The sequence below is a fragment of the Poecilia mexicana genome, unplaced genomic scaffold (assembly GCF_051168715.1).
Source record: "Poecilia mexicana isolate PSO_F unplaced genomic scaffold, ASM5116871v1 scaffold_5, whole genome shotgun sequence".
NCBI lineage: Eukaryota > Metazoa > Chordata > Actinopteri > Cyprinodontiformes > Poeciliidae > Poecilia > Poecilia mexicana.
Window position 1 is genome coordinate 4,707,323 of NW_028263374.1, and position 27,216 is coordinate 4,734,538.

General features: G+C 39.4%; 1 protein-coding gene across 1 annotated transcript; it reads right to left on the bottom strand.

Annotated features, from left to right (window-relative positions):
* On the bottom strand, positions 1-26,901 carry mst1rb (macrophage stimulating 1 receptor b). Its single transcript, XM_015002722.2, has 21 exons — positions 26,326-26,901; positions 19,967-21,271; positions 14,037-14,213; positions 12,624-12,746; positions 11,614-11,784; positions 11,349-11,509; positions 10,193-10,328; positions 9,940-10,076; positions 8,672-8,848; positions 8,426-8,525; positions 8,093-8,311; positions 7,194-7,340; positions 6,353-6,506; positions 6,022-6,111; positions 5,174-5,389; positions 5,006-5,086; positions 4,707-4,888; positions 4,210-4,319; positions 3,957-4,122; positions 3,029-3,165; positions 1-2,231 (listed from the first exon to the last, which is right to left on the bottom strand). The coding sequence occupies exons 2-21, from the start codon at positions 21,167-21,169 to the stop codon at positions 1,994-1,996; spliced, it is 4,125 nt and encodes a 1,374-aa protein (XP_014858208.2). The 5' UTR covers positions 21,170-21,271; positions 26,326-26,901; the 3' UTR covers positions 1-1,993.
* Between the last annotated feature and the right edge of the window lie 315 nt (positions 26,902-27,216).

Sequence of the window (27,216 nt, forward strand, 5' to 3'; positions counted from 1 at the left end):
TATAAACAAATAAATATTTTATTACACTATTTCAAAGACAGAAATATCAACAGACTACCTTGCTCATCTTTTGTTTACACGGAAAAAAAGACAGAAAATGTAAGAATGCATTTAATGTGACGCTATTGTAAAAGTGTACCACATAGTAAAATAATATTTTACTCGCCGTTGTGTGGAATAACTGACACTACAGTTGTCATATTTACACAAATAACAGGAAAACAGCAAAGTAAAAAAGATTCCCATACTATTTGCTTAGCACTAACAAGAACTTTTATTTGAAGTTTTGTAAAAAAAAAAAAAACATGGCTAAGAGCGCCTAACCTTTAAAAAAAGCCATCAAGCTAACCATTAGCTAGCTAAGTAAGATGCAGTCTGATTTTGAAGGCCAGTGTGATGCTACAAGTCTTCACTGTGCTAAAAAAAAATGTTGGCAAACTAACATATTTTTTCTTTGTTGGTATATTGACACTACATACTGTAATGTGTTAAACTTGTACTGTATAACTACACTATTGTGCTGTTTAGCAACATTAAAACAGTGCTAGTCGGCTAGTTAGATAGCCAGCTAGTTAACGGGTGAGTAACAAACAGCACAAGAAGTCAGAACATTTGTGTTTGGTTAATTATGTCCCCCTAAAGCTTATTAGTGATCAATTCTATATATTGGAAAACCTCTATGCCAATACTAAACAGTTTTTGGCAGAGTTGTTTGTTATGGTGTGGGTCAGCTTCCCCCTCGCTGAAATTTATCATTGAAGGAAAACTCAGTTTTGATAGATACTAAAATATGAGATTCTGCAAACAGTGGAAATCACACATTTCCATTGTTCCATTGTTTCCAATTCTGCCCTGCATTATGTCAGAACAGATAGGTCTGATCAGAAACTATTTCCAGAATTTGGATCAGGAGAGGATGGAATGGAATCCATATGGCAATAAAAAGTTTGTTGAATTGTCTTATTTTCTTAAGAAAATGTGACTGAAATAATATTTAAGAGAAACAACTGATGGGTAAAAATCCACAAGATTTTTTTGTTGTTTCAATTTCCAGAATAAAATAATAAAGGTAAAAAAAATAGCATGAAATCATGAAATCAAGGCCTTCAAAAGTTCTTTATACGTCTTTGAGTTAAGCAAAAGGAAGCATTTCACTGAATTCATGTTCTAATTTCCTAAGTTGTTAAGCTATAAATGCTTAACAGGTCCAACTCAATCAATTATGAAATCACAGAAATCTTCATTTATTTCAGTAATTTAAATTCAAAGAGGAAACTCAGATATCCTCACATACAGAGTGATCGGTTTCAACCATTCAGTTCTAGGGTTGCACCAATTGCAGTTTTCTGATAGATCACCAATCTTTAGAAAGCCTGACCTGCCAATTCTGATTTTGCCCAATACCGATTGTTGTTTTTTTTTGTTTGAAAAGTTGCTGAATATGCTGGCAGAGGCAAATGGGACAGTAGCTGATTTTCAGCCCTTTGTAGATATGATCTGTTTCACATGTAAGTATCGGCTGATCTCCAAAATTTAAGGAAATTGGTGCGATTTACCAGCCGGCTAATTTCTCTGGGCATACCTATGTCATTCTTTTCGTTTTGATAATTATCAACCATTAAGAGAAATAAATGCTTGAAATATATACACGGGAGTGAAATGAGTTTCAGTTTTTGTGTTGAATTATTTAAATAGAATTTTTTTTATTTAAATTTTTTTAATGAAATTCTGACATGGAGGTGCCACTGTATGAAAAATACACAAAGGATGATACTTTGACCCACAGAGGCAGCTTTGAGACATGACTAATGTTCCTATGTTATTAAATAGAAAACTAACAGCTTTTGGTGTTGTTCAGGTAACCTGCAGTCTCTTATCACATTCATGTCCTCAGAGAGTAAGAAGGTACTTTGTTTTTTCTGCTTTGACATAAAACACACAAATGTGTCAGAGGAGAGTGTTCTTTTGTTTGTTTGTTTGTTTGTTTTCTGCATCAGGAAGAGTCCGAGTCTGAGTCGGAGTCTTCGACGTCCGTGGAGTCGTACTCGTCGGGGGAGTCTGTGAGAGCGGGGTACGGCTGCGGCTGGTCCAGGTTCACATAGGTGATGTTCAGGCTGATGTAATGCTCTCCCTCCAGGCTCGACAGGATGGTGGAGACGGCCAAAACCAGAGTGGCAAAGCTGGGCCTGAGCTCCGGATCAGGATCCCAGCATTGGAGCATGATGCGATATCTGGAGAAAAAAAAAAAAGAAAAGAGGACAGAGTGTAGATCAGGGGTGTCCAAAGGTGTGGCCCAGGCACTATTAGCAGCCAGAGGAGGGGTTTTGTGAGGCCCCTGACTGCAGTTCAGGAATAGTCAGGGCAACCCGGTGCATCCCAAGTTGCCCCATTTAGTCCGCTTCAATCGAAATCCAGTTCATTTGTCTAGAAAGTCCAGTTTGTTTGGGGATCTGTGAATGTGCAATTGAACTAAAATGCGAACCAAAAAAAGCAAACTAGTCTGGATAAGAACTTAGGTCTGGGTTTAATAAAGTGAATTCTGGCGCGGTTGGAATGCATGTAAATGCTAGCGCTCCAAAAGCAGGAAGCTAACTGTAGTCATAAATTTATTAACGGATTAGTGTAATTTTGTGAGAATGTTTGTTGAAGGAGTGTGTGACAAAACCTGGGTGGAAAATACATGTGAAACGACTGTTAGCTTTACCTCTCAACCTGGTCATTAAGGTTGCTAGGAACAGCGTTTAGTGCAAAAAAAAATGTATCATTAAACCTGCTAAAACAAAGAAGTGTGTCACTGAGTTTGTTTTCAAAGTGCGTCGTACACATTAACTCCCCAACATTTCATAACCATGTTAGAACAAGAGTAGTGGACAATTTACCACTACTGGGTTACCATTTGAACAGCTTGTTTCCGCTGGTTGGACTTTGTGTCCAGATCTCCGGCGCTACGCTTGTATGAGGGCTTACTTTATTTCCTATTGGGATTCCACAGTGCTAGCGGCTAATTGCTATCATTCGTGTTACTCACAGTGGGTCAGGGCAGTACTGTGGCTGGGGAAGCCTCCTGCCTTTCAGTAAGTAATGCGTTATGTCATAAGGGTCCACCTCTGGGTAGGGGCTCGCTCCTCTGGTCAGCATTTCCCACATCAGAACACCAAAGGACCACTGCAGGAAAGAACAGGGGGGAGCAAACAGTCAGACACATGCAGAGTCCCACATGGAGGTTCTGGCAAAAGTATCCACACACAGTTAATTCACAAGATTGAACTGAATTCAGAACTTCAGTGATCAAAGTTCTGGAGAAACTTTCAGGCAGGGTTAGATCATAAAACAATATCCTAAGTTTTGAATGAGAAATAATGGGAAAAGATGGACATAAATATTTTTTGTTCCACTTCACAAACATGGATGATTCTGTGGTGGTTTACCACATATTATCATCCCAAAAATAAACACTGCAGTTTGTGATTGCTACTGAGGATGATATATCGGTATTAACATCGACATCGGCCGAAATTCAGAATTTGTGAACAAATCAATCCATAAAAAATTAAATAATGAAAGGAGCGACATGAACGACCAATGTTTATCTCCATCTTGTTATCCTTTGTTTCTAGAGATGGTTTGTCGTGTGGTTTTTGTTTGGTCATGTGACGCTGATGCAGCAAAGGATTGTGGGAAATTTAACTGAAGCAGAAAAACATTGTCAGCAATGTGGTTATTTTTTTTCAAGATGTCAAAAGGATAGTGAAATATGTATATTATCGGTAAGTATTGGTTAATAACAATGTTAATATAGGATATCGATATCAGCCCAAATTCCCATATTGGTGCATTCCTAATGGTAGCAACACAAAATATAAAAAAAAATTGGTTATGAATACTTTTGCAAGATATGTCAAATCTAGAATAAACATATTTAACTCTTCGGTGTCGTCCTCTTTAATCCCACGTACCACGTCTGACTTGGTGGTGAACTTCTGCGTCTGCAAACTCTCAATGGCCATCCACTTGACGGGCAGCTTAGCCTTCCTGTGATCCTGTACGCTGTAGTATTCCTTATCAAAAACGTCTCTAGCCATGCCAAAGTCCGCCACCTTCACCGTGTACGACTCGTCCAACCTGAAGGCAGAACAGTGAGCTTATCATTTCTTGATTCACTGATTTTAGCAAGAGGTCTAATAGCACTGACTGATGTTAATTCCTTACATGCAGTTGCGCGCAGCGAGATCTCTGTGGACAAACTTCTTGGTTGCCAAATACTCCATCCCCTTGGCGACCTGCAGCCCGAATCCGATGAGATCCTTTACAGTTGGGTTCTAAAAAGAAAAAGAAAAAAATAATCAACAAAACAAATATGTTATTCATTGGTTAGCAGATAGCTGCATGAAAACAGACTAATTCAATCAAATAATGCAGCCATTTCCCTGCTGCTTGAATTTATTTTAAGATTCATTTTAGTTGCTTTTAAAAGTCTAAAGCTCAATACATAAAAAATAATTGTTTGATATTTGACTTCGTTTTTGTATTTTTTTCCAATCTTTGACACGCTAAGATTTTTTTGCTCTTTTCTGTTGTAGTGTTTTATTGATAGTTTTTTCTTGCCTTTCCATATTTTGAATGTTTATTAATTTTATCTGTACTGCAGTTGCTGTTGTTTTTTGTTTTAATGCTTGATCATTAAAGTAGTAGCAGTACAATCACACCCTCTTCTCGCAGCGTATGAAGTGCCGCAGGTCTCCGTGTTTCATATACGGAAGCACCACCAGAGGGAGCCCTTCCTGTGGCAGGAAGATGCCCAGCAGAGACAGGACGTTGGTGTGGTGGAAACCCTTCATTATGATGCCCTCTTTCAGGAACTGCTCCACCTCTTCCACATCCGTTATTCCTGGAAAGTTGATAGATAAAAAAAAATATATATATCTAACACATTATAGACTCTTAGACAATTTGTTCCACAGGATTGACTTTCTAGTTCTCTTGTTAAATCGACAGCAGACTTTACTATTCAAAGACTTGACAGCGCAGTGAGTTTCTCTGTTGCTGGAGTCTGATAAGTAACCGTGATAGACAGTTCCAAAATGGCCTGCGGGGAAAACCACAAACAGAATGAGAAATGCTGACTTTTTTTTTTGTACCCCTTTGACGTTCATTTTGATGTGGTTCTTCTCACCCTTCCCGATGATGCGGTGGTGCTGCACTATCAGCATCTCAGCAGGAATGAGAACGTCCTTCACCTCCTCCAGCAGCTCCGGTCTGAAGCTGGAGATGGAGATCTTCTCTGTCTGCATGAGAGGGGTGAGGGTTGGATCTCTGTTGCAGGCGGAGTAGGCCAGACCCCGAAACACCACGGGCCCAATCAAAGGGGTGGGGGGGCTCAGGGAAACGACTGGTGGAAGCACAGATACAGAGGAGTGTCACTGCTGTATCACTGCGGTTCTGGATGTGTAGATAATTACTGCAAAATTATTAAAACCCCTTCAACTTTTACACATTTTCTCACATCGGCAACCACAAACTTTAATGTAGTTGACTGGGATTATGAGTCAGTGCTCTACAACGTGTGTCAAGCTGAAGGTCTGGGGGCCAAATTGCTTTTTATGTGGCCCTCTAGACTTTAGAGAGCTTTCACTTCAAAAAGACAAAATCTTACCAAGTATTTTTTGGTCTAGTTTCTAGTGGAAAATATCTTAGTGGACTTGAAATAAGACAAAACTAACTTACAAGTAACTTTTTAGCAAGAAATAAGAGCTGGTTTTAAGTCAATAATTTCAGAACTAGTTCCATTGGCAGGTTATTTCACTTATAACTTGGGTAAAAGGTCTTGTTATAAATAAAATAATCTGCCAGTGGTACTCGTACTTTTTTCATAAATTTTAAAGAATTACTTACTTAAAACAAGTTCGTAGTAATATAACTTTTTTCTCGTAATGTTATGACTTTATATATGTAATTTTATTTTATTTTGTTTCTTCTTGTTGGCAAAGGTCCAAGGGGTGTGAATACGTTTTCTAGAGTTACCTCTCCTGTAGTCTCCCGTGGGAGTCAGTTCCACAGTGTTGGTCACAGAGCGAGTGGCAGAGTGGGACAACCGGGCTTCTATCATTGAGGCTGAAAGACATTTCACAAAGCTTTTGTTGTTGTTTTGTTTTTAATCATCAACCCCTCCCAAAAAAAAAGTAAAGCGCATGGACATCCGGTCAAAAACTTGCGTTGTTCTAGTTGAAAGACTTTTGTTACCCATTCAAGACTCAATCCATACCCAGCGACAGTTTTATAAACAACTCTGATCAAGGTCCACACAAGAAAGAGAGAGAGAGAGGGAGAAAAAGAGAAAGAGAGAAGGACCTACCTTTCTTTTTCTTTCTCAAATGTTTCATCACAACAAAGGCCAGCACGGCCCCGGCCACCAGAGCCGCCAGGATTCCCAGAACTATCCCCACCATGTAGTGGTTGTTGACCCTCACCACCGTGCCAACATTATGAACCTGGCCGTTGATGGAGATCTGGAGTGCAGACAACACACACGTGCGCGCACACACACACACACACACACACACACACGCACACACACACACACACTGCAAATGTTATTATTTTTGCACATATCTCCTTTTTGATGCTAAGCACTACCTTGCAGTCCTCCAAGTGTTTAAAGCAAAGTTGTGTTTCCTGAAGCCTAAAATGCTTGACCCGAAAAATGAGAAGTTCTGTGGTGTAATTTGACACCATTGTTTTTGCATTTACAGGGGAGAAAATATCAGTCATGATTAAAAGAAAGTATACTCTCAATCAGTTCTAGGGCTTAACAAATAAAAAATCAAAGATCAAAAGCCTAGTGTAAAACATTTGGGTACATTTTCCACTGAGACATAATGTACACCTAAATCAAGAAAACTGTGGCGCGACTTGATTAACATTTTTTATTGAGTACCAGAAACATGCAAATACAAAGATTCCAGCTGGAACCTTTTGGATATAGTCTGACTAGCTCTGAACTTCAACTAAATCTATTGTATGACTAAAAAAGTCTAGCTAAATATTTTATTAGCCACTGCCCTCTTGTTCCCTCTGTCACGCTTAAACCTGAGTCAAAGGTCAGCTAACAGAGTGTTCAATGTGTGCCTGAACAGATCCTCTTCACAACGTGATCCTGGAGGGTAACTTTTCCATAAAAACACAACCTGACCAACCTTCACTGGAAGTCCCTCTCTGGGAATGGTGATGTTTTTAGGGATCCTGCAGGTTATCTCATTATCCAGGACTTTGGCATCGCAGTCGACATCGGCCACCGTCATGACGATGGTCATGCAGGAGCTCACCAGGTTCAGTTTCTTATGCTGAGAACAACAAGTCTAATGAAGAACTTAAAACGATACTGTATACTCACCGGCCACTTTATCAGATACACAAGTTCAATCACTCAATAACATGAGTAGGGAAGTAGCAAATCACATGGCAGCATTCGGATACGCCTGGGTATTTAGATATGACAAAAACTTCTGTCTGAAGGTCAAACTGAGCATTAAAATGGGGAAGAACAAGGATTTAAGTGACACCATCTTTCAGGATTATAGAGAATGGTCTGAAAATGAGACAATCTGCAGAGACTGGATCTCTTCAATGAAAGAAGTCCCAGACACAGCAGTTTAATGGGATTAGAATCCAGCAGAATTACATAGGACGGCAATGGCCATGTTAGCAAAGAACTGAAGGCTGTAAGGAAAGGTATGATTTTCCTCACAAAAATTGGACAATAACTGATTAGAAAAATGTTGCCTGGTCCAATGAGTCTCGATCTTAGCTGCCATTTTTTCCCAGGGCTGGGTCAGAAAGATGGTGTAATGGAGTGGAAGATGCTGTTTTGGTGAAACTCTTCGCAGCAACTAAACATTTAAACACCACAGCCTGTCGCTGCCGATATTCGTCCCTTTGTGACGACAATGTACCCGTGTTCTGACGGACACCTCCAGCTGAAAAAAATACAAACCCACAACTCAGTACTAGTGAGGTGTACCTAATGAAGTGGCCGCTAAGCATTTAATTCCAATAGAATATTGTCAGAGTAATTATAAATAAGCTAATCACTTACATGAAGGGACACTTCATCAAACCCAGGATACAAACTGAGCACATGTCCCTCTGTTTCAAAAGGAATGGGTTCTCCGTAGGGGTGATAGGAGAACTCTTTGTTCCAAAGTCCCACGGCGCCGTCCATGTCAAAAGACAGCAGGCCCTCCTCGCTCTCATCCCTCTGGAACGCCGGAGTGACGCATTCCATCCGGGTGGGAAGGGACTTCCCAAAGCACTCCTAGAGCCAGACACCGGGGCGAAACTTTAGCTCTCAGCACACGGTCAAAATTAATAACCCAAAAGGACATTTTTTAGGGTCACATGCCCCTTAAAAAACACAGTCAAAACGTACCGTTGTAACAGCTCTGAGGTGGCTCTCGTTGGGCTTAAAGCGGATTACGGTGCGATAAACCGAGTCGAGGTTCTCCCCTTCGATCACGATCTTTGAACCTCTACGTTCAGAGAGAAGAACAAAGACGTTTGCGTTTTCATTCCAAGATTGTCAAATCATGTTAAATTCAACATCTTCCACGGTTTGACGTCCTTTTATGTTCCAGATAGAATTAGGTGCTTGGGCTGAGGTCTCTGTGTGGCCAACCTGTGAAAGCTGCAGTCGGGCAGCACATTCGTGATCTTTGGCGTTTCCTTGTAGTAAAACACCTTTGTGTTGGGGACTTGAGATTTGTCGATGAAAACGCTCAGCGGGACATCCCTCACCTCCGAGATGGCCTGGGACAAGCAGATGATGGACGAAACATTGGCTACCAATTTGGACCTGAAGAAACAAAAATGTGAATTAAACTGAAATGCTCTCCAACGTTTAACCCCAGTTTTCCCATTAGGTGAAGGTTACAGTAAAATGAGCTGAATTATTCCACTGCTTCAGGCAGCGGAGTCCTAACTAGTAAAGCACGTTTGAACAAGTTTGACTGTTGGGTCACAGCAATAAAATGTATGAACAAATATCATGTCTTTTAATCATCCAGCAATTCAATGCCTTAAAGGAATAATTCATAAATTCATAAATGAGGCTCTGTCTGAAGGTTATAAGCAGCTAATATCTTTTCTGCAGTAGATAAGTCTTGGTGTCCTAGTATAAACCCAGGCTGAGGCTGGTAAGAGGGGCCAAGACTAAAACATGCTTTTCATAGCCTTTAAACAACTCACAACTTAAAAAATTCAATGGGTATTTATGGAAAATACCTGCAAAAGTTTGCATTGGGTGGGTATGTACATACAAACTAAAGATTATTTACCGAGAAAATGGACGTGGGAGGCTGCGCGCCACCAATGATCTTCAATATATACTGAGAAGGAAACATGTAAAGCATCTCCAGTCAGAGAAACTATCCAAATACATATTCTGTTCTTGGTACGCATTTCACACTGGAAGGTCATTGACGGCGAACTACCACCAGGTTCAACTCTGACTAGATTTTCTGTGGGAACAGCAGCGCTAATGCAAACATGGAAATGGTTTGAAGGCCCTTAAAACAGAATTTCAACAAATCAGTGTTCAGTTTTTGGCACTTTAGTTGTTTGAAGATGCTATAAGTCTGTCTTCTCAGATTAGATGTTAGCTTTAGCCTCTAGGACCAAATAATCTGGATAAACAGTAAGTGAAGCCATAAAAAGAGTTATTGAAATTTCCAGTAACTTGTTCAACGCAAAGATGAAAATGGTTTGGAGGTCATTAAGAAAGCATTTGCCCACACTAGTGTGTAGTTCTTGTCACTGGAGTTGCTATAAGATGGTAGAGGCCTGTTTGGTTGTGGCCCCCGTGGGAACAGACATAACCTTAAGCCTCTGGAACCAACTTATCTCAATGTTTTTTGAGATTTAGAAATATCCAAATCCACTGTTCACCTTCTCATATGGCAGGGTACTTCATTCAAAGTGACTCTTCTGTTCTTTCCAGCATCTAAGTGGAACCCAGTGATGGTGATGAGCGTTCCTCCGACACGCGGTCCGTAGTTGGGCTGGATTTCTGTGATGTTTGGAACCTACAGGGAAAGTGACTCTGTTTTGGTTAAAAAGTTACTTAAAGCAACTTTATTTACAAATTAGTCACTATGAACAGGTAATTTTCCGGGTCTGACAGAAGGGTGAGCATAGTTACCACAAACGTGAACCCTGGTGCCTCAGCCTTGCCATCAATAGAGTAGCGGCCCTCCACCTTGCCCTCATGCACGTCCACTGTAATGTTGACCGGCTTGAATGGCTCAGAGGTCCCAGAGCGAATCTTACACACTAAACTGACAGAAGCAAATGACAGACAAACATCAGCGAGTCATCAGCAAACAACCTGCATCTGATTTTAACAACAATATCCTGGTTTTTTTTTAAATGGTTAAAGTTTCTCTTTACATAGAAACATTAAATTTTTTGTGAGGACAATATAATTCTACAAAATTTTAGGGGTGACAAATTAACAAAACAAACTATGATAATGGTCAAGATTAAAAAATAAAATTGTAAGCTGCCATGTTGGTTTTTTAGGTAACCTTATGAGGATGATCAAGGACAATAACATGTCAAAAGAGGTGCACAGCGTCCTTGTAGTGTATTTGTTTTGAACAGGTAAACACAAAACTGTTTTGTTTCTACAATAACAAGTGGAGTGGGAATCGGACTGCAGGTGGAATTTTTGGGGGGGAGTTAGGGAGAAGGGGCGGACATCTTTGGGAATGTAGCTCTGGAGTGAGGGACAAGTTTTGTGTAAAGTTATCCAAACTTATAAAAATTCCTAGCGGTACAATTTCAATTCAGTGTGTACCTCCTCAATTCAAACATCCTCTGAAAGCCTTTGTAGTTCATAAATTGTAATTCTTCAACAGCTTCCAATAGTTTTTTTTTTTTTATCATATTCACTCATTGATGCCTAAATTAATTTTACTTTTTCATGTTGTTGCTTCAGAGCTCTTCGTACTCAGCAGCTATGTTTCCCCGGTCTCTTTAATGACCGTCCTTTCACAGTGATGGTGGGCACAATTGCTCCATTTTCTCACAATCTGCCGAGTTTCTCTTTATATACGACATTAACATGCATTGTCCTAATTTAAATAAATAAATTAGGGAATGAAAAAATGAGATTTGTCTGAGTAAGAGTAAAAGTGAGAGGGATGCTGGAGACATGAGAGCTGGCAAACCTACGAGAACCTAAACGTTTCTTTTTTCTGTCTAGAGAAAATTTTATTTTAATGTTTTGTATTCTTCCAGAGCGCATTGACTATTAAACAAAGAACGACAACAGTTAACCCTTCAGGTTCACTCACTGCGTGTTGTTGCTTTTGAGTGGAATCACAGTGCAGGCGGTCTGTCCCAGTCGGACCTGGTGGGTCCTGGAGGTGATAGCGGGTCGAAGCGGCGACTGAAACTCCCATCCGCACACCGTAAGCTCCGTTTGTCCATCAGGGGGAGCAGTCCTTGGAAAAAACTGCATAAGCAGAAGGAGGAAATTACAGACTTCAATATACAAAGTCAACACCTTATGGTGTTAAAAAGAGACAGCTGTGTCTTTGATCGCAGCGTAAACCTTACCCCACTGATCCCGGGTGGACAGGATTCATTCCTCCAGCGGCTGTGGCACTCGCTCTTCCATGAACACACTCCAGAGCACCAACCGCAGCCCATGAACTTTGGGGCCGTCAGGCATGTGACGCAGGTCATGAAGTGCTGGCAGCCGGGGCCCCTCTGGGGCACCTGAATCATCTGAACAGTGAAATCAGTCGAGTCATTCAAAGACCACTTTATTCTGCAACAGTTCATTCAGCACTTCAGACACAGATTTTCTACTTGAGCTTGTATAAAAATAATAGAAGAGAGTAGATACACAGCAAATAGACTCACACAAAGATAGAATATAAAATACGTACAAAAAGCTGAATAAAGAACAAAAATACTGTACAGTAAGGGAAACATTTCAAAAGTCAAGTACTTATAAAAAACACTACTACAACTTATAATAGTGAGAGTGAGGAAGCGGTTGCATGTCTTTGTTAACTTGCAATCAGATTGAAATAATTTTGCAACCATGATCCCCAAGAATTGACGTTCCGATTACTATATGTGTGAAACATTCTGTTTTAAACACATTTGAATTGAAATATTTAACTACTTTAGTTAAATTCAAAAGCATTACTTAGTCATAGATAAGAAGAGGAAGAAAAAATGAGATGTCAACAAAATAGTTTTCTAAAAGGAAGCTGTTAAATGTTGATAACCGGCGCTCCTTTGCATAGTTTTGGTAGAAACGTCTTGAAAAAGACCAACTTGTTTTCAGGATTCCTTTAATATTGTAACAAAGCCTTTCTGTTGTTAAGAGTGCTAAGTTTGACAAATGCAGTAACTGATCCTGTATCTAACATCCATCTACACAGACTCTGCTTTCTCAAAACATTCAGGCATGGACTGAAATAAAACCTTACAGGAATGTCTTTAAACCGCTGGAGAAAAGATTTACACCTTCTACCTGAGAGCTCAACTAAAAATGTGACGTAGTATCAGCTAATTACAATATTTGACCAGAGAAACGCGCCGTTTTACCGTACCTTGTCTCCAACTACAAATAGTAGATACTCCGAGGAGTAAACAGCAGCAATAGAAGACACCCTCTGACTCTCCACCAAGGAGTAGTTGGCAAAGATGTCTGGGCTGGATCTTGTCAACACAAGCTGCACACACAGACATAGCATAGCATGTGCTAAGACATTAAAAAATATATATATACATAAGTTATTTTTTATGGGTGAATATATTGATCATCCAACCATCCATCACTGATACCTATCACTGGGCAATAGACAGGTCACCAGTGAGAATACTGTTGATTGTCTCTACTCCTGATGCTGCACTAAACTTGTTAATGAAATTTTATTCTTCTTGTGAAAAACACAAGAACCAAGTTTTTTAAATGATTTTTTTTTTCAGATTAGATCAAGATAAAAAGCACAACATAAGGTCTAATTAATCATAGGAATGCACCAATCCACTTTTTTCACTTTCGATACCGATGCTGATATCTGAGGTTTTGCATTGGATCATATCAGCGGATACATTATTTTGTATCGATACGAGCCGATAAGAAATAATGGCGCTGAATTGACTTAAGACGTTTCTTTTTTTTTTAAACAAAGACATAAATGTAGTGAATGACACATTTACTTGATAACTCTGCACCAGTACTGACACTTCAATACACCAATAGCTTGACAAGCTTGGGCAAAAATGTAAAAACAACAACAGTGCAATTAGTCAAACATCCATCCATTTTCTTTACACCTTTGTCCCTTAGTGGGGTCGGGAGGGTTGCTGGTGTCTATCTCCGGCTAACGTTCCGGGTGAGAGGCGGGGTCACCCTGGACAGGTCGCTAGTCTGTCGCAGGGTAACACAGAGACACACAGGACCAACAACCATGCACACACACCTAGAGAGAATTTGGAGAGGCCAATTAATCTGACAGTCATGTTTTTGGACTGTGGGAAGAAACCAGAGTATCCCCATGCATGCATAGGGAGAACATGCAAGCTCTATGCTGGGGCTGGGAATTGAACCCAGAACCTTCTTGCTGCAAGGCAACAGCTCTACCAACTGTACCACTGTGCAGCCCAGGAGTCAAACAACCAATAAAAAAAATATAATAAAGAAACTGACAAAAATAATAGGCTGACTCTCTTGGCAAAAAATATGATGTCGAATCAGTGCATCTCTAGTCAGTTGTGGACTGCATTATTCTAAGCTAATGATTACAGATTCTTTTAAAGACAGTTTGTGAAGCCTTTACTCTATTTGCGGAAAAAAAATCCTAGCTTGGTTTTCCAGAATCTAGTACTAAAATCACAATGTATTGCACCATCTCATGAGGTGGATATACTGTAACCCAACACCCCCTTGCAATTTGCAAAACATCGTTATTTAGTTGTTTTTTTTTGGGGGGGGGGTTTTTTGCAACAACTCGACATACCTGAAGCAGACGTCCAGTTGAGGTGCCAATGTGAGCAACGGTTTTGTTCTCTATGGTCGTCACCAGGAGAGAGGTGAGCAGGACATTGGTCATCTTCCTGTTGAAGAGGTCCACTCTGTAGTACGGCTTTGACACCATGGTGGGATGGTCGTTGCACGTGGCGTTGTTCTCCATGCTCTGACGCCACCACCAGGGGGAGCAAACAGAGAGGAAACAGTGACCAGAAAAGTAGGCAGTCTTTACGTTCTAACACTGAAATGCTGATGATGTCTACAAACTTCAAAAACACGTCCACTGAAAGAACAAGTCTGCTTTTACTGGAGTTGCTGCTTTCAGGGTCAGATATTACCAAACGTCATTAAACAGCTAGACAAACAAACCCATCTGCTCCTAAAGACTGCGTGTTAATACTTACAGGCAAATGTTTATAGGCAATTTAACTACAAATCAGCAATCATTTTTATGTTAGCTTGACAAAAACAATATGAGCCTGACAACTGGGCATGTCAGGTTAAAGCCAGCGTCATAAAAATGATGCATTATCCACCTTCAAGATTTGATCTTTACAAGCTGACACATGTGCCCAGGCTCACATGGAGACGTGGGGCAAGGTGTGCTCGTCACCACGACGACCATGAGAAAAAGACCCGGCACACCAGATGCACAAGGTGATAATGTGATTAAGTAACAAGCCGTGATAGATGATCAGATGATGCATCGCCGACAGAGAGATTGCCTTGCAGATAGCAACAGAGCACAAGTTAGATCTAAGCTTGACTAAAAGCAGCTCACTAAAGGAACAAATGTTTGTTTATTGCAAAAAAAGCCAAAAAGGTCAAAGTTAATGACTATAAATGGTATGAACTTTGGTTTTAGTAATCTCCATGGAGAATTACGTTCCAATATTCTGATTACCTTAATGTTATCGATCAATGGAGCAATGGGAGTACGAGGGCTTCTATTGGGAAATGGTTTGTTTGTTTCCTCTACTGGTTGCAGTGGGAACACTGGCAAGCAAAGGACACCATAAAGAGACTTCAGAGATGGGTCTTCTCACATCAGGAGAACATCTTAGGCTCTTTACCATTTGTGTTTCTGTCCAGTCTCTGTGGCCATCGCTGATAACACATGTATCTTAATGTATGTGCTTAAAAAGTTAGAAAGAGTGGATCACAATATGTCCAAAGACAAAGTGTCAGACCTAAAGGAACAGCCTACAACAAATTAAATTACAGTGCCTCATTCTTTAGATGCTCATTTCCAGTGCTAGTTTAATTCTGCCGTCTGTGTTGTTTTTTATGTATATAGCTAAAGTGGGATTGATGGAGGCTATGTTATAACTGGTTCTTTGCTAGCATTTCTGCTATGTGTAAATGCGACAGCGAGACAGCTCCTACTTTCAGTTTATGAGTTTATGTTCAATAGATCTACGTTAAGTGACTTAGCAAATACACAAAAGGTTCCTCCTTAACCAGTGGACCAAAACAAAAATGTAATTACTTTGTTTGGACTAAAACTAACTCTGGACACAATCCTCATGGTGAAATGTGTTTTTAATTAAGGATGGGTATTTATTGTGGAGCTTTGGAGAAAAATGTCCTTAATGTGTTCATTATTTTTTATTTATTGTAAAAACGATACAATTAAGGTCTGAAAAGCCTCAAAAACATAAGGGCAATATTTATGAGACTGCTATGAATTTGAACATACATTTTTTATCACTACTTTTATTGTTATCATAATAAATACCAAATAATGTGATAAAAAAAAACTCCAGACCAAATTCCACCTGAAAATTTGTCCAAAAACAAAAATCAACAAAAACATTTCAGTCTCAGATAATATTTTCCACTCTTCTTTATTAGCACAGGTGGTTTGGACTTTTGAGTGCATTAAAAAGGGTTGGACAACACATGTGGCTGGATAAGAAATATTTAGAGTAGAGGAAGCCTGAGGAAAGGAGTTTTCATTCTAATTTTAATAAAAGACAGACTATCAGAAACATTACAAACACTGTTTAGTTGTAACATAACTGCATAACTTCAAAACAGACCATTATTAACAATAAAACTTAGTTGTGAAGTTACTATGGATCTTGTGTTTAAATCACTAACTAAAATGAAGTAACATCCAAACTATTAAATATTGTTGCAAAAGTTTCAGACATAAAATTTCCCATGAATTCTCCAAGACAACTGTTTACATGGGACTTAATGGAAAAGGTTGTCTCACCACAATCCCCATGTTACCAGTCCTCCTCCCTACTGGTAGCACTGGTGCCAAAGCAGAGAAAGCATGTATGCTATGGGAAATATGCATGAGAATTGGGAAAATAAGCAGCCTTTTTCTAAGCTTTCCCCTGGAGATTTAACACACCATATGCTGTGAGACGATAATATCCTAAAAATATGCAATTTTCTGTACATCATGCAACTGTTTTATAAAACAATAGTAATAATAATAACATTGAACTGGAAGTGAGATGTTTTCCCTAAGAACTTTTTCATGTCATTTTTTTAACCAAAAAGAAATCTGTAACCCAGATTTCCTCTCCTCCTGCTCAAGAAAACTAGAGATAGATAAAATAGATAAGACAGACAGACAGACAGACAGACAGATAACATCACTATAAATTTTTCATAACTGAAAAATTTATAGTGATGAAAAGAAGTTGGATTTATCGTTGTCTTTATAAATTCGAAGTAATGATGTTAAAATAAAACAAAAACTGACTGCCTGTCCAGAAATGTTATTTTTACCATTTGTCCCACAAGAGCATCAATAAATATCATCCATCCATCCATCCATCCATCCATCCATCCATCCATCCATCCATCCATCCATCCATCCATCCATCCATCCATCCATCCATCCATCCATCCATCCATCCATCCATCCATCCATCCATCCATCCATCCATCCATCCATTTTCTTTACACCCTTGTCCCTTAATGGGGTCAGGGAGGTGCTGGTGCCTCTCTCCAGCTAACGTTCCGGGAGAGAGGCAGGGTCACCGTGGACAGGTTGCCAGCCTGTCGCAGAATAAATATCATTAAATTAAAAAATTTTATGAAATGCAGTTACTGTGTGCAGTTTAGTGACACTAATCACACTTTTCTATGTAAGTGGCATCCAGAGGAGCCCAATTTTTAATAGGATTTTTTTCTGTTTGTGGTCTGTTTGTGGTCCTATGAATCATCATCAATCATACTTTATCATCATTTTCATCGTTATCACAATAGCGCCACCAAAATGTCATGAGTCCATAACGCCTAGAAATGGTGTTTGCTATGTCCCACTTGAGCTACCAAAGTAAAATTATGTTGTTTCTACACTTCTTCACAAATGCAAATTATGTCATCCTGGATTAAAATAACCAACTTTTCCATCTTAATTGTTTCTGGATTTGATCTTAAACAATTTGTTTTTATAGACTTTTCTCAAACATGGTGCTTGAAAGGAATTGCTGGTTTTATTTAAAGACTTCTCTAATGAACAGGGCTTTTTCTTTGCGTTCATCTAACTCGATCCATGTCAGGTTGTTCACGTTAGAAATTTAAGACATGACTCATGGCTTTGCTTTCTTTCATGAGGCATATTAAGATTAGTTTTCTACAGCTGTGCTGCACCTGCCTTAACATGTGAAGAGATAATTCTTATACTTTTTTTTTTCAGTCAGAAAAGCTTTTTTTTGGCTAAAATAATCATATATCGAAATTTTTGGTTGCTCCACTCGTTTCAACCAGTCCTAAGCTGTTAAAACATGCCAAAGATACTTTAAAATTTCACATGCAGTGATAAATCTTCATCCAGCTACTGTACCTGAACAGTAATTAAGGAAATATGTATTCCTGTAAATACAATCGTATCAATTACATGATCTCATTCTCATCTTATCATGTTCTCTCGTTCCAGGACAATTCAGATCAGTCATGTGTAATAAAACAATCATGAGTCCCAAATCAAGTCCAATGAATGAAGCAAACATTGTATCTGTATGCATGCAATTTAGTGTCTAAGTTATGAGTGCAAATTATGTCCACATCTGCTTTTTCATTAAGCCTAAGTTTATGCATTAACATTTAAACATTATCTTTTTCAGAACCTGTCATGAAGAGCTGCTAATGAAGAGCTGCTAATTACTCATACAATTACCTTTCAAACATTATTGTGGTTCTTCAAAATGAAAGGACTTGCAGTTTGACTGATTTTGAAATTCAGCCTTAACTGTTGTTTATACCTTTCATATAATTTTTCTTTTGACGTAAAGGCAAAACAAAAAATCTGATAGGGAAGAGTCATTCATTCATTTTCTATACCCAACTGTTCTTACGTTGTTGTGTGTGTGTGTGTGTGTGTGTGTGTGTGTGTGTGTGTGTGCGTGTGTGTGTGTGTGTGAGGGGGGGGGGGGGGTGGGTGTGTGTGTGTGTGTGTGTGTGTGTGTGTGTGCGTGTGTGTGTGTGTGTGTGTGTGTGTGTGTGTGTATATGTATGTGATGTATATGTGTGTGTGAGTGCACGTGTGTGTGCATGTGTGTGAGTGTGTACATGTGCGTTTGCGATCATTGTTCAAGAAGCGGGTCACACCCTGAGGATGTCGCCAGTTTTTTGACATGACAATAAGGAAAACAGGAAATAGTTTCATGGACACCTATTAGTTCAAATTTAAACATTTCCCACTCCTTCACTGTAAAGTGCACAAAACAAAAATATTTCTACATATTCCAATTTGCCAAATTATTTTTAAAAAATGGTCTAAATCTGCATTTATGTTTTCTTATTAAGTCTAAATAGCAAAAATATCCCGGGACATTTAACCAATTACAGACTGAGGCACAATGTTACGAGTGATTAAGAGAGAAAGTTGAATTTCTTAACAAATCAATTTTATTTTGAAAAGCATCTTAACAACAAAACAAAAAGTCACTCGCCTAAAGGTAAGTTTAGTCTATTTTATCGTAAGAGTTATTTATTTATTACAGATTTAGTTTGAGAAACATCTGTGGTTGTTATTATAAAACAACAGCTAACATGGACATGTCGTTATGAATCATTAAAACTCCACATCACATAGACGCCAGTCTGTTGCAGGGCAACACAGAAAGAAAGGAAGAAAGTGGAAAGACTGGGAATTGAACCGAGAACCTTCTTGCTGCAAGGCAACAGCTCTACCAACTGTGCAGCCCTGGTTTGAACTTATATAGTGCTTTTCCAATCATTTTGACCATTAAAGTGCTTTGCACTAGAGTCACATTCACCCATTCTCACTCACAAACCAGTAGGTCGTGTTAAGTTAAGTGCCTTGCTCAGTGGCACATCAGTGTGTGGCAGGTGGAAGCTGGAATTGAACCTACAATCTTTCAATCACAAGACGACTACTCTACCCACAGAGCCACAGTCGCTCCAATAATCAAACATGAGAAAAGATAGAGTGGTAAATTAGTGTTTTTCATGAAAACATGGGACATAGTGTTGTAAAGTCCAATAACACATTTAGTTAATGTCATGAGAAATTATTATTATAAAAATAAAGTTATTTTGTGCAATGAGTTCACCAGAGGGCACACTGACAGCGTAAATACTTTACAGTCCTGTGAGTCCGATACACAATTTTCTACTGAACTATAATCTTTGACTAACATAAGGACAATTATTATAAATTAACAGGATTATTACATTGCCTAGGAAAATATGTCCTCTTATAACAAGTAGCATTTTAATTAATATAAACAAAAACTTTATATTTTTACTTTCTCCCTTGATTGCCTAAGTTAAAGGTTGTGAATGAGACCTGAGTTCCTGACAACAACTCTCTAAGTCAAGCTACCATCTCTGCAGTCCATAAATGGAACTGCGGACCTTTCCATTACATCAAGTATCACATCAGTGAAGTGGATTTGTTCTGTTGTTGTTGTGAACCAATAGACTCACCTCATGTGGACAGCTTTCACACGGCTGGAAGTGGCAAAGCCCTCTGGAGAGTTGCTCTGGTCCAGACTGACAGCAATCATCAACGCCGTCAACGATCGCCTTGTTCACGCTGTCCATAGGAAAGGCGCACAAAGCCGAGTCATTCTCCGTCACCCCATTGTCATCAGTCACAGCAAACACCCCATAGAGGATGTCGTCCTCCTCCTCCGCCCCCAGTTCCTCCGCCAGCTCCCTGCCGGCCTTGCCGAAGTAGGCCGCCTGGACCACGTTGTACACAACGTCCTTGTAGGGCTCGCGAACGTTCCTCCTCCTGCGCTTAGGCTCAAAGCGACACTCCAGGATCAGTTCGCGATACCTCTTCACCTCCCACTCGCTCCGTGGCAGACGTCCCAGGCGAGTCTGAAACGGAGATGACTCCTGATCTGGGCTCTCTCTTTGGACCGAGAGGAAGTAGACAAACTCCTGAGTGAAGAAGCTGTAGACATAGTCAATGTGGTAAGTCCTCCGGAGGGTGGGCAGGACAGTAAGGCCTCGCACATCACTATAGAAACCATCCTCTGTGGCCAGTGGTCTGCGGACTGATATCGACTTCCTTCCATAACGCTGGGTAACGCTATCATTGACAGAGGCAGCAACGAAAAAGTAGACTGCCTGGCCCTCCTCTACCATTGACATTTTGGTACCAAGAGGGCTCGCCACGCAGTCTGGACAATAAGCAGCAGAGTTTGCACTCTTCCTGAACAGACACTTAGAGCGAGAAGGTAGTTCTCCGTTTGAGTTCAGCTGATGAAAATAGCAAACACCGTACTGAGAGCTTCCACAGGAATATAAATACATAAAAGGAGTGTCCAGCACCAACACCTGATTGTCCGTATCCTCCAGAAAGTTGTAATCCTTATCGATATCGCATAAGTTGCATATGCGACATTCTGGGCTTCCAACCGGCCCAGTGCGGAGCTCCCAGGCCTTTTCCAGACTCCTGTTGACGGCTTCGATGACATTCTGCGAGGCCACGTAGACTTCCTGATAAATTGAGTTGTTCACTATGTTCTGAATGGGTCCCTGTGCCTGAAAGAAGGGCATGGTGTAAACGACGGAGAAGTTGACCGGGCTGGGGGTCTGTGAGGGACAGTTGGCCAAGGCAAAGGCCAGCAGAGTCTGGAGCCGGATGCATGTCCCCCACAATGTGGTCCAGTGGACCATCGCCACTCCCAGGTTCAGAGGGGGAACAACACACAAATGATGTAGGACTACCTCCACGCCTGGTGATACAACAAAAACATCCTTAGCACCAGCTAATAACACCTAAAAAGAGAAGGAGGAAAAAAATGTAGTTCAATTGTTAAAGACATTAGTTTAATTTAGGAAATGTGAGATCATTCTGTTCCTGTAGGCCTGGTTTAGTAATTCTTGCAGCTTATTTTTTACACATCATCTGGCAGGTGTTAAGTGTTCCACAGTTTTTTAAAGATTTATCAGAAATTTGAAGTGGGTGTGGTTACTATACCAACAAAAGCAGCAGTGGGCAGTCCCTATGAGGACTTCTCAAGAGTTCTGCACTGGAGTTGTTGTAAAGTATGAAATGTCCTGACCAGTTTTTGCTGCCTTGAGTAAACAGTCAAATTTCTTTGTAATTGAACATGATGCACTAGCCTGTACTCAAGGTGGCAAGAACAAGAACGATTGTTTTTTGGTGGTTTTTTGCATTTGGAAAGAATTGTTTATTTTCCTCTGTTCATCTGCAGTTTATTCCAAGTTGACATTGCTGACCATCCTGCAAGATAAACAGAAGCTAAATCACTGTTCTAGTATGTAAAGATAAAAGTTATAGTCCTAGAACTTATAATCATATTATTCATATTCATTTCTTCATTCTATTATAAATGGGACCATAAGCATCAACACTCTGATGGAGACTGATGATTAAAGCATCTGTAGTCATAAAGAGAAGAATTTCCTGTGACTCACCACAATACTTAGTAGAAATGTTTATGTAATCAAACAGGGAGCTTCGACTAAATCTGTTTCTATTGTGACATCCTATTTTCAGGATGTCACAATAGAATGAGTGCTTTGCAAAAGTATCCATACCCCTTCGATAATTCCACATTTTGACAGATTACGACAAACTATAAAGCATGCTGCTGGAATTTTATATGACAGTCCAGCATGAAAGAGTTCATTAATGATAAGTGGAAGAAAAGTGATGCATGGTTTTCAAGCAGATTATTTCTCTTATAACAGGGGAAATGACTTGTTATAAGTGAAATAATCTGCCAGTGGAACTATAAGCTTTTTTAAATCAATATTAAGGAATTATTAACTTAAAACAAGCTCCTCTAACTTGTAAGCTAGTTTTGTCTTATTTCAAGTGTACTTAGATATTTGCACTAGAAAGTGTTTTTGCAGTGTGTTCAGTTTGACTGATCTTGTTTTGAAAAGAAGAATTCAATTCTGTAGATGTGCAAAACTCTTAAAAACATAACCAACAAACAACAAAACAAAAAAAATGCAACTATAACTGCATTAAAAGACGCTTCTGCAAAATATTGACCCCACTCAACAGGTCTTTGCTTTGTAATTCTGCACTGCTTTGTGTTTTCCCGTGTCTATTTTTGTCAGTCCAAAAATGGAAATTCTCCAAATTAGTTGCTTTATGCAAGAGAGCAGAGAGCAGGTTAATCACTGCTGCTGAACTCGAACCCACCGAATCCAAATGTTTCCGTTGGCTCTCTCTGACGGATCTCTGCACAACAACCAACCACGACCCTTCCCTTCATTCTGCACAGACGTCGTCACGTGGATCATTAACTCGACACATTACAGTAGAGTTGCATTCAAGAAATCTGGCCTCTCTAGTTTGCATTCCTGTCACAACCTCTACGTGCCTCGCGGAGGGGAAAGATGTGCGTGAACTCATGACGAGGAGACACAATGTACCTCCTGAAAACTCCCAGGCGAAGAAAGTACTTTTCCGCTCCTGTCACTGAAGGTAATCAGCTCAGAGCGTTTTGTTTAGAAGTAAACAAACTTTATTCAGGCCATAAAAAGGAAATTTTACTCCAGAAAAAAAAAGAAAAACACTCGTTCTCTACTAAGCAGCCAGACGGAGCAGTTTGCCGAACGAGAACGTCCTTGCATCAATAATTCATAGGATGCCGCTTATGTCGTGTTACATTTTAACATTTTCATCTCTATGTGAACCTGAGGTTAAGGTGTGAGGACATGGGTGTACATAGTAATGGCACTGATTGACTTTCTTTCTGACTCACACAGTGAATAAAGTGGGGGAAATGGTTGCAAACCGGTTTCAGCTCATTGTGCTATTTACAGCGCGGCTCTGCAGACTGTTTTTTTTTTTTGAGACCGTTATATTCCCTCGCTCAATTGACTCGGCCTCAAGGACGTGACCCGTGGGTCGAGAACGAACTGTCCACCGTGATATTCCACAGTTTCTTCCGATTAATGGCACTCAGGCGAACGAGGAAACAAAAAAGGAAGGATGTCAAGAGTCAAAACAGAGATTTCCACTGGGATTAACTGTGTCACATTCATATGACACAGTTTCAAGATCCAGTGTTAAATGTTCATTAGATTTGAAAGTTTATTGATATCTATATTACTTGAAAATGGTCTCAAAACACCAATATTATAATTTATTGCAATAACTTCTGGGACAATTTATCATCCAGCAAAATTAGTCAGCTACAGGCCTGTTGCATAAATCAATTCAAGATTAACACCAAAATTCAGATCAAGACACAAAGTTCTTCTGCTGAAAATATGTAAAATTAGGCGTCATTAGTGCTGCTATGCCTTGTTTATATTGCGGGTCAAGCCAGATATTAAAATAAACTTTATAAAAAGGCACGTTTCTCACTATTAAGAATACAAAAGTTATTTTTATAAACTGATTTCAAAGTTAAAGTTATTTTTTGTTTAACTTTGATCAAACTTCAAAGGTTTACTCGCATTCCTTTTACTATTTGCTACTATTGTCTTTCAGCTGTATGACTTAGGTCAGATGTTTCGGGTTTCCTTGCAGAAGGTCATCACATGGTTTGCTGGAATGTTGGCTCATTCCTCCTAAAAGAACTGGTGTAACCGCATCAGGTCTGGAAACCGCATCAATCACACAGATCACCTCTGGCCCTGAAATTAAAGTTTTATCAGGATGTGTTGTCATTAAACCACTTTAGAACTAATTAGATTGCATTCTGAGGGTTATGGTCCATTTGGAAGATCCATTTGTCCCCAAGCTTTGCCTTCATGATTAATGTCTTGAGATGTTGCCTCGACATTTCCATACAGATGTGCACTTCACATCTATTTTGCAAAGTGCACTAATCTCTCTTGCAGCAAAACAGTCCCGCAACATGGTGCTGCCACCACCGTGCTTCACTTTAAGGATGGTGTTCTCAGGATAGCAAGCTACCCACTCCAAATCAGGAGTTTACGACCTCACCAAAGCACCACTTTTACGCCTCACTAAAGCTGAATAAAACTTGTTTAGAGCCACAAATGCTACATGACCTTTTGAACAATGACAACATAATCTTTGTTGCATATCTACTGTAGAAAATGTGATGTTTCATTTTTAAAGATCGGCCATTTCACTCCTATTTCTAGGTTTTAAAATAAAGAAAAAATTGAAAGTTTGGCAAAAAAAAAAACAGATACATTTCTCCCATTAACATTTGATGAAATTTATTTCAAAAAGTAAATCTGAAAAACATCACTGGTACTTTTATTATCATTGTGCGGTGGAAATTCTGTGTAATTGTTCCTTTAAAATACAGAGAAACAGCTAAAGACCTGCATTTGATATTGAATTTTATTTAAAAACATGAATTGTTCCTTTATCATTATTAGCCACAGTTATTAGGAGCTATTATGGAAAGTCCAAACAGCCACTTGTAGTTCTGTAAATCCCAGCTCCAAATGGGACATTATGTTGGCCAAGCAGCTGCAGTGTTGTTCACTGTAATCTCTTTCTCTTCACCAATAGCTTTGTCGCTATTAGAATAATGGTTTCTTCCTCTATGAATAACATTCAGGCATATGGAAATTGTGCCCAAGGTTGAATATTTCTCTTTTTTATATCTTGATCTACTTATTTTTTTGGTCATGATGAAGCAGTGTGTTTGAGATACTGCGTTACAAAAATCCACCGGTCGTCCTCCGTTTACCTCGAATGTTGTTAATGAATGCATCAGAAGCTTACAAAGCTGAGTCATCTTCATCTGAGCTTTCCAACATTGCCTAAAGGCATAATGACTTTAGTGTAAATAAATGTCTGAGTTTAAAAAAACAAAACAAACAAAAAAACGCAATAAAAAACTTAACAACCGGTTATCCTAAAAGATCTAAAGTAGGAAAGGTTTAGTGTGATTTCAAGGGATTGTGAGGAAAAATATCTTTCTGCAAAATTAACTTCAATATTTGGCTTTCTTGTGATAAGGTTTAAGAAAGTTATGATTCATAAACTGTTTTCCAACTTTCTGCTGAGCTCAGCACTCAGCGGTCTGAAAGATATCTATCGGGAAAGAACAATTAGATGAAATGTTTCAAAATATCCACCCCCACCCCCACCCAACCCCCCGCCCAAAAAAAAGCTGAATAAATAATGATGTAGATTCCAAATATGCTCTCAGCAAACTCCTGCATTAATTATTCAATAATTTTATTAAAATCTATGTATTATCATAAATAACATCAATAAAATGTTATTTAGAAAATTATTAGAATTGCAGCAGTAATGTATATCTATAATATTTTTGCAGGAGAAATGATTGTTGTTTTTGTTTTTAATAACGTAAGATCGATTTTAACTTATGATTTTTTTTACTTCTAAATACATACCAGACAGACACAAGTATTTTTCCTCAAGATTATCATAACATGTAGAAAACTGTTACAAATTAAATAGGGCTTTAAACTAAATGTTCTCATTGTTATGGTCGCCACTGTTTCTTAATCCAACATTCTACCTTAAGCGCACTTGATCCACGCCAACGGATCCTGGCTGCTGTCCACAGACAGGATGCAAACATCTGAGCTTGAAATCCTAAACCAGGGCAACACCTTATTCTGGGAATTATTTGTGAGTCAGTGATGTGTGAGGTATGCTGCTGCTGCTGCTGCTTAACCCACTCAGTTGCTATCGAATTGATGCGGAGAGATACCAGTAGAATGAAGAATAAGTAGAAAACACAGAGACAAACAATGCTTTTCATCTCAGCAGCAGCTGTCAGTAATATGTTTACAGCAAAATAAAGAGTTTTAATTTCTTATTTTGTTATTAATTTGTTGTACAACACGAAAATGTTTGACATTATGAATTAGCTAAGTACGCGTACCTGCGCAGGTTGGTCCGTATCCTCCAACAACTTTGGATCCTCCGTCCCTGGCTGACAGCGCGCGCCGGGTTCTCATCCGGTCGGGAGGAAAATCACCGCCCTCGTGGGTTGTTGCTTCTCACGTCAAACTTCAAAACCAGCAAAGCTTCATGTGTAAACTCCTGGTGTCGATGGAAAGCTCCTCAGCCGTTCCTCCAGCTTGCGCTCTGCCCTCCTCTTCGCCCCCCCGGACTGACACCGACTGCGAATCCAAACCTGGATTTATCCTCCTTCCGCCGTCTGCGCGCGAGACCCAGGGGCGCCGCCACGGGGTGGGCCGGGAAGGGGGCCACCGTGTTAAATGATTTGTTAATGTAACAAATATTACATAAATGTCTCAGTTAATGTACATCCACTCAGTACCTGTTTGTTGCTTCTGCTTGAATTACGACATTAATGCAGCAGGACTGTAAACAGCCTGGGATTCTACAGAGGCTTTAAAGAAGACTAACTTTCAGTTTGTTGTTTGCTCATTTTTCTCCTGTTTAGGTCAGAGGAATTAAACCATAAAGAAACGTCATGGCATTTAAGCCAGGTATTTTAAAAATATTATTATTATTTCCTTGATCTAATCCCATTGGGATCCATATCTCATTTGCACGAGGGACCTGGGTATAAAATCTGCAACACACAACAACCTGCTAATGCAAAAGTAAAACAAATTAAACCATATACACAAGTTTAAAGCAAATTACAAAACTGTTTAAAAGAAATAAGATGGATTAATAGAACCACATCAATGCTTTTGACAATATGGCAAGCTCTGGAGTAAAATGAAACCAGAAACCTTGATAAAGCTCACCAGGAAAAAAGCATGTAGTGCATTGACATTTATTAAAGTTCGATTCTCCA

Excerpts from the sequence above, each read along its gene's own strand:
- mst1rb (XM_015002722.2), bottom strand. The coding sequence starts at position 21,169 with ATGGTCCACTGGACCACATTGTGGGGGACATGCATCCGGCTCCAGACT. Across the intron at positions 4,320-4,706 it reads TCATACGCTGCGAGAAGAGG|AACCCAACTGTAAAGGATCT; the intron begins GTGTGATTGTAC and ends TTTTCTTTTTAG. Across the intron at positions 3,166-3,956 it reads TCACCACCAAGTCAGACGTG|TGGTCCTTTGGTGTTCTGAT; the intron begins GTACGTGGGATT and ends TCTTTCCTGCAG.